Source organism: Rattus rattus, chromosome 5 (assembly GCF_011064425.1).
Source record: "Rattus rattus isolate New Zealand chromosome 5, Rrattus_CSIRO_v1, whole genome shotgun sequence".
Classification (NCBI taxonomy): domain Eukaryota; kingdom Metazoa; phylum Chordata; class Mammalia; order Rodentia; family Muridae; genus Rattus; species Rattus rattus.
The window spans coordinates 145527223-145539325 of record NC_046158.1 but is presented as its reverse complement, the minus strand read 5'-3'; the positions used below and the strand labels follow the sequence as shown (position 1 = coordinate 145539325).

The window sequence follows — 12103 nt, the reverse complement described above, 5'->3', positions numbered from 1 at the left end:
CACCCTTACAGCTGAGGAGACTCCCTGGAGACAGGAGCAAATGCCTCTGTCCGTGTAGGAGAGGTTCCTTGCTCTCTGACATTGTCCTCCTTCCTGCCAAGACGAGCATTGAGAACAATGCAGATAATGTGAAAAGGGTCCCAGGCCACTCAGTGCCTGGGTCTTCATTCTCAGGGGAGGAAGGGACTTAATGGTCTGGTGGCCTCTCCGAGGTGGTGGCTTGCTTGTGAACAATTCTGTGAATATGGGCGTGTGTGCAGTTGGCAGAGCTGAGCATGAACTGACAAGTGTCTGTTCCTTCCTCTAGGACACCACTGGGACACCTGGGACATGGCTCAGTCTTGTCCTAAGATGTGTCTGGGGCACCCTTAGCACTTTGTGGAACGACTATCGGAAGTTAGCAGACACTTGTATTTTCAGCGAGGGCCTGTCGCCACACCAGTAGGCGTGCTGTTGGTACAGAGCAGTGTGGTATGGGAGGACCAGCCACACAATGCAGCTGCCTCAGATGGTTCCACTGCTCAGTCTTTGCTCAGACCTGGTTAGTCAGAGATTGCAGACTCCCAAAGGGAAAGCAGGTGTCCAGCTTGGACCAGTGTGTGCAGTCTGATACATGAACCACCTGTCAGCTATCCAGAGTTGGACTGCCAGGCTGTGCTGCTCTGGGCACATGGACCCAAGAGCAGCCGATCCAAGATGCAGGCAAACTGACAGGAGCCTAGCAAGGGCTGGAGGCCAATGGAGAGTGCACAGCGGGACCTTCGGTGCCTCCCTCCTGTGGTGACTGACTCCTGTCTTTTGCTCTTCAGTGTGGGGCTCCCTTCCAGGAGGAGGACATCATTGTGCTCAATGGCACCAAGGAGGATGTGGAGATGCTGAAGAAGAGGATGGAAGAGAGGAGGCTGCGGGCCAAGCTGGAGAAGGTAAGAGGGGGCTTCGCTTCTGCCCCAGAGCCTGTCACAAACCTTCCTGCCCCCTTAGCAGATGCTGCCCGGGGTACATGGCTGGGTTTTGTCAACCTAGAAGGCCTGGCCTCTAGAAACAGTCAGGGCTTGGCTGCATTGGGCTTCGTCACCAGACAGGTGGCTGGTTGGTGGCTCAAGGCACGATGGTGTAAGGAAGGTTTAAAATGATGGCGCAGGCCCTTGCCTGCAGTGTGGCTGAGTGAGCTCTCAGGAGACACAGTCATTACAGAGAGAAGAGCACACGGGGGCTGCGATGTGGCTCAGCAGTAGAGTGAGAGGCCCTAGGTTCTGTCACCAGTGCAGAGAAAGAAAGGACGACTCAATGCATTTTCATAGCTTGTAAAGGTGAGAGCAGAAGCCGCCATCATCCAGCAGGTCTGAAGACCCCATCCTCAGCCACTGCAGTGTGGTCCAACATGCATGGCGGGGAGAAGCTGAGGGGTTGGACTCCAGTGTGGCTCTAATGTTGTTGTTGTTGTTGTTGTTTTATAGAAAGGTTAAGCTAAAGGTAAACTTGGGCCTACCTTGTGTTTTCACTAAGGTAGAAATCCAGATGTGCACACCTGTAACCTTGTCCTCCTAAGGCAGAGTCAGGAGGGTTGGAGGCCAGTTTGGAGAGCCACGGGCTAAGTATGGCTTAGTGGTAGAGCACCCGCCTCTCATATACAGAGTCACGAGTTTGATCCCAGCACTGAAACAAAGAACCCACAGGGCAAATGCTGGGAGTGTTGGAACAGCAGGTGTGGTGGGGTCACACTGACTGGAAACAACTGGCATTAAATCTGCCTACATCTGCCAGTGTGGTCCAAGGTAATAAGGCTGTAGTGAGGGAAGGGGCTTCAGAACCTTGTTTGTGCCTTTTAGTCATAGAAGAAAGAACAGAAAGATCACATCACCCACGAGTGATGGAAGTTTCATGGTCGTGAGGTCTAAAAAGCTGATGGTCTGGGGTTGGGGATTTAGCTCAGTGGTAGAGCGCTTGCCTAGGAAGCGCAAGGCCCTGGGTTCGATCCCCAGCTCCGAAAAAAAAAAAAAAAAAAAAAAAAAAAAAGCTGATGGTCACACCACCAGGGATCCATCTCTCGGGGGAAGCAAATCCATGCTCGTCTCCTCCTTCATCATCGTGAAGAGTGCGTGTAGCACACGCAGATGCCCCGAAGCCCTGGGAGCGGTGGAGCTTAACCATCTGTCTGTGTGCGATGTTAATTCCAAACCAGCTTTCAGCATCACTCCACTCACCATCAGGGGAGCATAGGGGACCGAAGTGTCTTCCACAGGAGACAGCAGCCGAGGGGGTCACTTCCACAGGAGACAGCAGCCAACGGGGTCACTCCACTCACCATCAGGGGAGCATAGGGGACCGAAGTGTCTTCCACAGGAGACAGCAGCCAAGGGGGTCCCATGGGTTTTTGCTGCCCTTGGTCAGTTTTTTAAAAATGCAAGGAGAGGCATAGTGTGCTGAAAGCAGCAGGAGCCTTGTCAACCTAGGAGGCCTAGCAGCTCCCTGAGGGACTCTCCCATCACAGGCTTCCTGCCAGGTCCTGCAGGGCCCTGTGGGACTGGATCCCCTCTGCAGCCTCCTCAGCAGGGCCTCTGTGACCGCGTGTGGATACTGCTACCAAGATACAAAATATTTCCCAAATATGCTCGCCTGCTGTCAGGGCTCGTGTCTCTGTGCACCTCCAGTTCTGAACAGCCCAGCGTCAGCGGGAGCAGGAGGACCGAGCGTTCGTCTCTGTCGTTTTGTGTGACTGTGGTGTGTGGACAGAGTGTGTGCACACAACAAGATGTCAGGTGTCTTCCTCTGTCACTCTGCTCCTGAGACGGGGTCTCTCACTAAACCTGAAGACCACCATTTTAGCATGACTGGCTAACCAGCAAATTCTCAGGGTCCTAGTCTCTTACCTGCCAGTTCTGGGGTACGAACTTACGCAGACATGCCCAGGTTTCTGCAGTGGGTGCTTCTGTGCTACGGTATCTCCTTGGTCTGTGGGGTTTTTGGTTTTTTTAGCAACAGCCTTCACAGATTTGTGTGTGCGCATGTCATATGTGAAATGCGCTGTTTCTTACCATGATTTTCAAATGTGTTAAGTCACATTGCGTGGATGTCACTCATCGAAGTCCACCATCAGGAAAGGTCTTTTGTTCAGTGTAAGAGATGACAGCCTTCTAGAATTCATTATTTTGTTTTTATGTTAGAGACAGGGTCTTGTGAAGTCCAAGCTGGCCTCGGACTTACTGGTCGTAAACTCAAGACTCTCTTGGCTCTGCCTCCCCAGTGCTGAGACAGTGGGTATCACAGCCTAGGCTGTGTCTCTGGTACACTCTTGGGGTTCTGATGGAAATGGTGTTTTAAAGTAAGTTGTGACCTGCACTTGTGATCATCCGTGTGGTTAAATATAATTTCAGAATGGGGGATGAACAGTAACTATGTTACCAATCCAGCCTCTAAAAGTCTAATGACAGCAGCCTAGTGTTTCACCAGCTAAAGTTCTTCAGTGAAAGCCTCCAAGCCTTACAGCTAAACATCGTTTGGTCACTCTGGAACTGAGTTCTCAGAGTGAAGGAGAGGCCATGTATGTTCATGTATGTATAATTTATGTTATTGTTAACTGTTCTTTTGTGTACGATAGTCTCTGGAGATGGTGGCCTTTTATGTTTGTACTCTGGTGTTAGGCATCAAATTCAGGGCCTCCTGAACACTAGCTGGTGCCCCATCACAGAGCAACCTCTGTGGAGTCACTGAGCCCATCTGTATGAGTCTGTGTGGACTCAGCCATGTGTGGTCGCTTGCTTGTAGACAGGTCATCCTCAGAGAGTGTCAGGCCTTCCGAGGGACCCTGGGCTTCAGGCAGGCCACGGCCACTGTGGTCCACCTAATCCGAGCTGACCTCCACTGTCAGTTCCTTCTCTGTCTGTACTAAAACACCAGGACCAGTGGCAGCCTACAGGGGCTCACAGTTCTATGGGGTAAGAATCCGTCGAGCCCAGGAGACATGGCCTCAAGAGCAGGAAGCTGAGAGAGAACACCTCCATCCACACTCAGGAAGCAGGGTGAACTGGATCTGGGCCGGGTTTTATGCCCCAGTAGTGCACCTCCATTTGTTGAAGGTTCCCTGAACTCCCAAACAGCACCCCCAATTTGGGATCAACTGTTCAAATAGGCAGTAACCTCTGGGAGGCTTCCCCACACCACCACAGCCTCCAAAGGCTTCTTTCTTCTTACAGAAAACAAAGAAACCGAAGATGGCTGAGAGTGCTTCAAAGCTGGGTATCACACAAGGTACGACCCTAAGAACCTGGGTGTGGTTCCTCCCGTATCCTGGGGCCTCGCTCTGCTTTGGCTGAAGGTTTGTTCTTACTGATTCTGTCTTGCACAGACTCTGCAGGGCCATCAAAGGCGAAGGCGGGCAAGTCTGAGGAGGCGGACCCCGATCCTAGGGAGAAGAAAAGCTCCTTGGCGCCCAGGGGCACAGGTGGGTCCTTCCAAGGCAGCAGAGAACTGGGAAGCCAGAGCAAAGGGACGAGAAGACTTTCCTGCTCACTCAGCAGCGGCTCCCCGTGCGCTTTGAGTTGAAGAGTGGCAAAGGTTCTGGGCACAAAGCCCGTTTCTTTTCTTTTTTTTTTTTTTTTGGTTCTATTTTTCGGAGCTGGGGACCGAACCCAGGGCCTTGCGCTTCCTAGGCAAGCGCTCTACCACTGAGCTAAATCCCCAACCTCACAAAGCCCGTTTCTTACTCTTGTGCAGCCTGATGGCGCCATAGACAGCAGCACAGACACACTCAGTACCTCACTGCAGAGGCCTTGGGCACTGCAGACACACTGTGTGAAGAGTTTGGGCACTGCAGACACACTGTGTGGAGGCCTTGGGACTTCAGTGCCTTCCTATGCTCCCCCAGGGTCCTCTACCTGCCTTGAGGACCAAGTGGCCACACTGCTCTGAAACGCAGTGTCTTTACACCAGCCCAGTGGCACAGAGGTGGCTCAGCCATGAGTGCCAGGCCAGTCTGGGGCACATGGTTGAGCTCAGGCCAGCCTAGGTCACTGGTGAGTTTCCGGCCCACGAGGGCTATGTACTGAGACTGTCTCAGAAGGGAAAGGGGGGGGGGTGGGGTGGGGCAGAGAGCTGGCCTAGCAGTTCAGAGCCAAGAGTGCTCTTGCTGAGAACCTGAGCTCCGTTCCTAGCACCCACAGCAGGCAGCTCGCCACTGTACCTCCATCTCCAAGAGACCTGGCAGCCTCTTCTGGCCTCAGCAGGTACACGTTCACACAGACACGCACCTCCATATAAATAGAGAAAACAGAAGACCAGGAAAGGAAAGGAAATATTTACACCGTGCCTGGTAACATAGGCTGAGGCAGGAGGATCAAAGATTTGATGCCAGCCTAGGCAACTTCCTGAAATCCTCTATCAAAGTAAAACGTACAAGAGACCTGGGCTGTAGCTCAGTGGAGAGCGCTGCTGTTTAGTGCGCGTGAGATGCTGAGTTCACTGCCCAGCACTGCAGAGAGGAAGGAAGGAAGGAAGGAAACACAGCCGAGAGAGAGAGAGAGAGAGAGAGAGAGAGAGAGAGAGAGAGAGAGAGAGAGAGTGTTATTCCGGCAAATGCAGTGACCAGTGGCCATCCTGGCCTCAGTCAGGATAGAGGACTAGCCAGGGCAGGTCACTGGGACTTCTGGGCTCTCCTTGTCCTTGTTCAATGCCAACCTGGGAGAACCAAGCCTCAGCCTGAGTGCGTAGAACCGGACAGGCTGGTGCCAGCACACAGTGTCCAGCAAGGCCTTAAGTGGTTGGCTAGCTTACAGGAGACACCAGTAAGAGTCTGTGCTTCAGGGGGCTGGAGAGATGGCTCAGTGGTTAAGAGCACTAGCTGCTCTTCCAGAGGTCCTGAGTTCAAATCCCAGCAACCACATGGTGGCTCACAACCATCTGTAATGGGATTCAATGCCCTCTTCTGGTGTGTCTGAGGACAGTGACAGTGTGTACTTATATATAATAAATAAGTAAATCTTTAAAAAAAAAAAAAAAAGAGTCTGTGCTTCAAAGCAGGCATGGCGGCAACGTGGCTGCTTGAGAGGCAGTTAGGGAAATCACTCCAAGTTCAAGGCCAGACTGGTCTACATAGCAGTCGGCTACGTAGTGCAGCCCTTACTCTAATTTGATATACGGTAGGTAGGAAATACAGCTCAGTGGTTAGAACACTAGCATATATGCACAAAGCCTTAGGCTCTGTATAAAGTGGTGTGACGGCATGCTCCTATAACCCCAGCACTTGATCCAAGATCCAGGCCAGTCTTGGCTTCAGAGTGAGTGCAAGGATAGCCTGCCCCTTCACCTCAGCTCCTTTCCAGATAGCAGCAGGACATCGGGAAGCTTAGGGGACTGGCATGCATGACTTGGTCCCTTTAAATCCTAGTCATGTGGGGTCATCAGTCCCAGCCTCACAGGTTTGGCTTTGTTTTCTAGCATCTAATGGCAGTGCTTCTGGGAAAGTTGGCAAGCCCCCATGTGGGGCCCTGAAGAGATCCATCGCAGACAGTGAGGAGTCTGAAACCTACAAGTCCATCTTCACAAGCCACAGCTCTGCCAAGCGCTCCAAGGAGGAGTCTGCCCACTGGGTCACCCACACGTCCTACTGCTTCTAAAGCCCAGCTGGGCCCTCGCCACAGGGCTTCCCTGTGGCCCTCAGGGCCACACTTGCTTGGTGTGGCATCGTGCTATAAAGCTGTCCTCTGCAATCTTCGACCGGCGTGGTCACTTGCTGTGAGATCCTGTGGGTCCTGGGAGTGAGAAGTCCCATACCTGCCCACAGGCTGTACCTCCGCTTAGCCTGGAGACTGCTGCTCTTTAGCTAACAGAAAGCTCTGACTCCTCACTGTGTGCTCAGCTCATTTCCGAAATCAGAGTGGTAAGGGGGAAGGCCCTGAGCTTAGGGACAGACTCCAACAGTCTTAGACCTTGGTCCTCGTGAGAGAGGAAACACACCTGACTGCCTGGTACAAACCAAAGCCCTTTCTCTCGTCTTCCTTCTCTCTCCAATACCTTGATAAGAAATGGCAGCCATGTAGGTGATGGTGGCAGGCAGGAATGGCTCCTTTGCCATCCCCACCATTAAACTCGGAACCTCTGTAACACTTCACGGGGCACGATAGAACTGCCTCTAGGCCAGTTCCAAAACCTGCTTCTGGGCTGGGCAGATGGCTCCCTCAGTGGACACTTGTGGACCAAAGTTTGGGTCCCCAGAACCTTTATAAAAGCCCAGTGAGCCCTTAACCAGCCTGGGATCCCAGCCCTTAAGAGGCAGACATGAGATTCCCTGGGCAAGGCGCTAAGTTCAGGGTTTGGGGAGACCCTGCCTCAGAAACTAGCTGGAGTGCAATTGAGAGATTCCCAGTGTCAGCCTCTGGCCTCCACACATGCCCACAAACCTGCAAACCCCTAAAGGCCCTGTTCCCAAAGCAAACATGGCGGCATGTGTAGTCCAAGCTGTCAGAGGCTGAGGCAGGAAGATCACAGAGAGGTCAAAGCTGGCAGGGTTACATAGCAAGACCTCACCTCAGGAAGCAACCCAGAAAAGCCCTGCTCCCACTGCCCCTGGGTTTCTGCTTGCAGGGGATGAGGCTTGGCCCCAAACATGTAGCATTTGTTCTGGGACAGTGCTGGGGGCGCTGTGGAAGTGTGCAACAGGACAGGGTGTGAATGAGTGTCGTCCAAGAGAACCTGGGCGCGTGACCTTTGTACTTAGAAATTCAAAATAAAGGTTGTAGAAATGTTTGGGGGTTGTTTTTGCTTTTGAAACAGGCCCTGCATCCCATCTCCAGCACTCCAGAGTCTAGGTGACACAGCTACCTGTTGTCCAGCACCTGGGAGTGGGGGCAGATGGATCAGACATTCAAGGCCATCCTCGGCTACATAGAAGTTCAGGCAAGCCTGGGATACGAAAGACCCTATCCTTTTAAAACCAAAAAGAAGAAAGAAATTTTATTATCCAAAGCAAAGCTAAATTAACTATTTTATTTTTCTAAACTATCTTTAATTCAGTGAAAACTATTTTAGAGGGTTTTTTGTTAAATTCTTATCACAGTTGCTTTACTTGGCTAGCTGGATTTTTTTATCAAGAGGACTTTATTGAGGATGCAGACTGTAAAATCCAGAGCTGCTGTCATTGAATTAAGGGAGTACCATTTTCCTCTTATCCTGTCTTTACAAAGAAAACAGCCCTTGTCAGCCATGTTTTACTAAATTTCTGATGACTTTTTTAAAAACCACTTTTACATTTCTTAGCCTTGACACTTCAGTGTCTTCAGGCCTGCAGCCTCAAAGTTTTCTAGACTTTTGACAGCGTTTGTGTGACTCTCCCTCATCCTCTGCCCTGCCCCCAGAGAAAACCCCTGAAAACAGGGAACAGAGCTTGTTCTGAGATCCTTCTCCAGCCCTTAAGGTTAGTGAAGGCATGGCCTCCCTGAGATTGGAGAACCAGCTTGTTGAGTGACCCTGGGTGTCACCAGGCTGAAGAGCCAGTCCTTTCCTAGGGCTCTAGAGCTGGGCTCCACCTGCCACCTGAGTGACCCCTGACCCAGGGAGAATTTCTTCTCCAGGACCTTTGTGCCTCTGGCTTTCCCCTGGTCCTGTTCAGCAAACACACTGAGGGTAAAGGAGATTCTGGGATTCCTACACTCAGCACACACGAATGTTTCCAGATAGCTGAAATCACCTGTGCACAGATATACTGTGTGGCCATCTGCAAATGGAGGCCATCTTCCCATAGGGTGTCACCACACGGCCACCAGATGCCAGATCTGACTTCAAAAGCAGTACCTCAAGACATGGATACCCAGCCCTGAATACCTTCACCATGGGAATCCTCACAATCCTGCCCAGGGCCTGCCATGATGACCCAAACCAGCTGCACTGCTCCCTGGCCCTCCGTGGACACCAGGAGTCAGCCTTTGTAGCCGGGTGGATGGAAGTCATGTACGGATGGAAGCTGGTGTCTAGTCCAGCAGGAAGGGGGGCCTGTATCTCCCCAGACCTGAGCCACTGTCTGGTAAGAGCCCCTTAGACAAGGACGCTCGCCCTTGCTGCTCACTGGCCCTCTTGACAGATGAGTCCGAGGAAGCCCTGTCAAGTTCAGAGTGCAGCACAATCGGAGACAGCGTGAGTGTTAACAGAAAGTCACTCAGGGGTCAGTCTCAACAAGATCCCTCCAGTGACCCAGGAGGGACCAGTGTGGGCCTTACGCTGCAGGGGTACTGTGCTCCGTTTTATGTCACCTCTGCAAATGGCTGGCTTCAAATGTGTGTGTGTGTGTGTGTGTGTGTGTGTGTGTGTGTGTGTGTGTGTGTGGTGGGGGGGGTGTGTGTGTGTGTGTGTGTGTGTGTGTGTGTGTGTGTGTGTGTGTGTGTGTGTGTGTGTGTTGTATGTGGTATATGTGTATATGTAGTGTGTGTGTGTGTGTGTGTGTGTGTGTGTGTGTGTGTGTGCACAGGTGCATATGTGAACATGTGGAGACCGGAGATGAACCTTAAATATTGTCCTTCAGATGCCGTACATCTTGTATTTTGAGATGGTCTCACTGGCCCAGAACTGGACAGTACATAGGCTGAGTAACCAGCAAGTGCACATTCAGGCTGCCCCTGCCTCCCCAGCTCTGTGCATGTTCTGGGACTAAACTCAGGCCCGTGTACAAACACTACCTACCGAGACATCCCCCCAGCTCCTTGGGTGACAGTCCCCACAACACTTAGATGCTGGTGCAGGCCGATGGAAAGATACCCTTGAGCCCCAGGGAGCGGCCTGTGGCTGGTAAACTTATTTCTCACAGGATCGACCTCTGAGGGGCACCTTGTACCTGCAGCTCACCACCGTCAGGATCAAAGAAAGGAAACCAGAAACACACGATGGCCTCTCGCTACAGTGACCCAAGCTCAGAAAGAACATTCCAGCAAGGAGACAGCGTCCTCCTTTCTTGTCTTCTGGAAGTTTCTCCTCCTGGGAAGTCCTATCGGGGCAGGCTACTAGCAGTGGTCGAGCCTCAGTCTTCTTAAGCCGAAGGCATCACAATGGCTGGAGCTGTTGGCTCGGGGCCCTCTGTGACATCACGAGCCCCCAACACTAGCCCCTCAGTCTCTCTGGCACCACGGTGGGCAGCCCCACCATGAGCAGGTTCCAGGCCCAGCTCTGCTCACCATGCGGACGCTGAGATGGTTCCTGTTACTGCTTCTGTGCATCTCTTGCGTCTGTGCCTTCATGTTTTCTTCGACGAGGGAGAAAACCAAAGAAAGCCCAGGGAAGGTGCCTTGCGGAGGACACTTCCGGATTAGACAGAATCTTCCAGAGAATGCCCAAGGCTGGCTTGGGAACAAATGGCTCTGGCTGTTCATTGTCATTATGATCTATGTGTTGCTGAAGTTTCGAGGAGACGGCGAAAAGAACAAGGTAAGGGCCGTCTTGGTCACGCCACAGCCACTGGGCCTCAGAAGCTCAGGTTCTGTCCCCACAAGTGGGGCTGCTAATGTCTGACCTTGAACTTTGGCCGGAAAGCCTGGTGCTGATGGCTAGGTGAGCTGGCTTCCTCAGTGAGGACAGTAGCGGCCACGTCTGCAGAGGATGGGACGGTTTGAGATGGGCTCCTGAACAGCTCACTGTTGTCCTGTGGAGTAAGCTATGTTTATCCCTCCCCAATTGACAGCAGACCCTGGAGCTCACAATGTGTTCCGTGTCGAGCCAGGCTCTCACACTCCAGGCGAGGAGAGGTCTTGTTTCCTAGCTTTTGACTCATCACAAATGTTCAAGCCACAGGAAATTTTATCTGGGGTAAAGGAAGTTTGAGGCCCCTATTTGGATAAAGAGCAGTGACCGATGTTCCCCACAGTCACTTGGCAGTTCTTTGGGGATTGGAGGGACAGACAAACCCAGCATTTCAAGACAGTGGCCAGGGCATGGGAGATGGCTCAGTTGGAAAAACGCTTGCTGTGCAACCTTGAAAACCTGAGTTCTATCCACAGCACCCCTATAAAAGTCAGGCATGGTGGTACAACCCTGGAACTGGGGAGCTGGGGTAGTAGGAACAGAAGGACCTTGATAGCAGAATTCTGAAGTCCCAGCCTCAGTGAGAGACCTTGTCTCAGAAAAAAAAGTGTTGAGGAAGACACCCAGCATCTGTTGACCTCCACACACACATGGCATTCTGGCTAGAAGAGAGGCTGCCAAGCTGCCTGTAACGGGTCCAATGGAAACCACTTTCAGCTCTGCAGGCCGTATAGTCTCCGTGGCCTGAGAACAATCACAGCTAAGAACTGAACGTGGCTGTGTACCAATAAAACTTTATTTACAAAAACAATTGGCAGGCCAATTTGGTCACAGTTAACCAACATCCACACTAGGTTTGTGATCATGTTCCCTCATAGATGAGCCTAACTTTTGGAACTGTATACTTGTGAGGCCACTGGAGTCATTCACCCTGAATATCTTTCTTGACAGGAGCAGAATCCTACTAGCCTCCGAAGCTCCCAGTTCCGCTCTCCACCAAAGAAAGCCCAAAGTATTTCCCCCAGCAAAGACTTCACTTTCAATACTTTAACCCAACTCGAGATGGAACTGGTGAAATTTGTGTCCAAGGTGCGGAACCTTAAAGTCTCCATGGCAACTAGCAGTAACTCCAGGCTGCAGATCCCAGATATACCCATGGACCCGTACAATAATGTCACGATATATGAGATATGGGGGGAGGAGGAGTCTGAGTGAAGGGGTTTATAGCAAAGTATAAGAGAAGACAAGTCTAGTATTGACAGACAGTATCCAAACTAATAAAGAATATTCTGGTGAAAGAGTCCCCCATGCGAGATCTTTCTCCCCTCCCCATCCCCTCCTTTTTAGTTTTTGGTTTTCTGTTTTTTAACTGGAGTTTAAGATGCCAAGTCCCAGTAGCCCTGAAAGTCCTGTCTTCCCCTTCCCCGAGTCCTCCACAGGCATCTCTGAGCCCCGATCTCTGGCCCTGGGGGTCCAGACACTTAGTTTCTATACACTATCTGCAGATATCTGATTCCAATGACTAATTTCATCACAAAATCGAACTTCATGGGTTTAAAATGACAGTGGCTCTGTCAGAAGAGGCAGTTCTGGAACCTTCTGCTTC

The 12103-nt window shown here is 51.6% G+C and overlaps 2 protein-coding genes across 2 annotated transcripts in view; both read left to right on the top strand.

Annotated features, from left to right (window-relative positions):
* The window catches only part of Rtf2 (replication termination factor 2), a 29141-nt gene extending 21401 nt beyond the window's left edge, over positions 1–7740 (top strand). Inside the window, exons 6-9 of the mRNA XM_032904716.1 lie at positions 810–923; positions 4194–4248; positions 4346–4441; positions 6433–7740. Coding sequence (XP_032760607.1) covers positions 810–923; positions 4194–4248; positions 4346–4441; positions 6433–6611 — 444 coding nt within the window. The 3' untranslated portion in view covers positions 6612–7740. The remainder of the gene's footprint in view (positions 1–809; positions 924–4193; positions 4249–4345; positions 4442–6432) is intronic.
* A 2374-nt stretch (positions 7741–10114) lies between these two features.
* Positions 10115–11792, top strand: LOC116900754 (protein FAM209A-like). The gene is made up of 2 exons (XM_032902464.1): positions 10115–10404; positions 11449–11792. The coding sequence occupies exons 1-2, from the start codon at positions 10156–10158 to the stop codon at positions 11710–11712; spliced, it is 513 nt and encodes a 170-aa protein (XP_032758355.1). The 5' UTR covers positions 10115–10155; the 3' UTR covers positions 11713–11792.
* The last annotated feature ends 311 nt before the right edge of the window (positions 11793–12103 follow it).

Bases quoted from the DNA above. Each gene is read 5' to 3' on its own strand.
- LOC116900754 (XM_032902464.1), top strand. From the start codon at position 10,156: ATGCGGACGCTGAGATGGTTCCTGTTACTGCTTCTGTGCATCTCTTGC. The intron at 10,405-11,448 runs GTAAGGGCCGTC...CTTTCTTGACAG, and splicing joins GAGACGGCGAAAAGAACAAG to GAGCAGAATCCTACTAGCCT.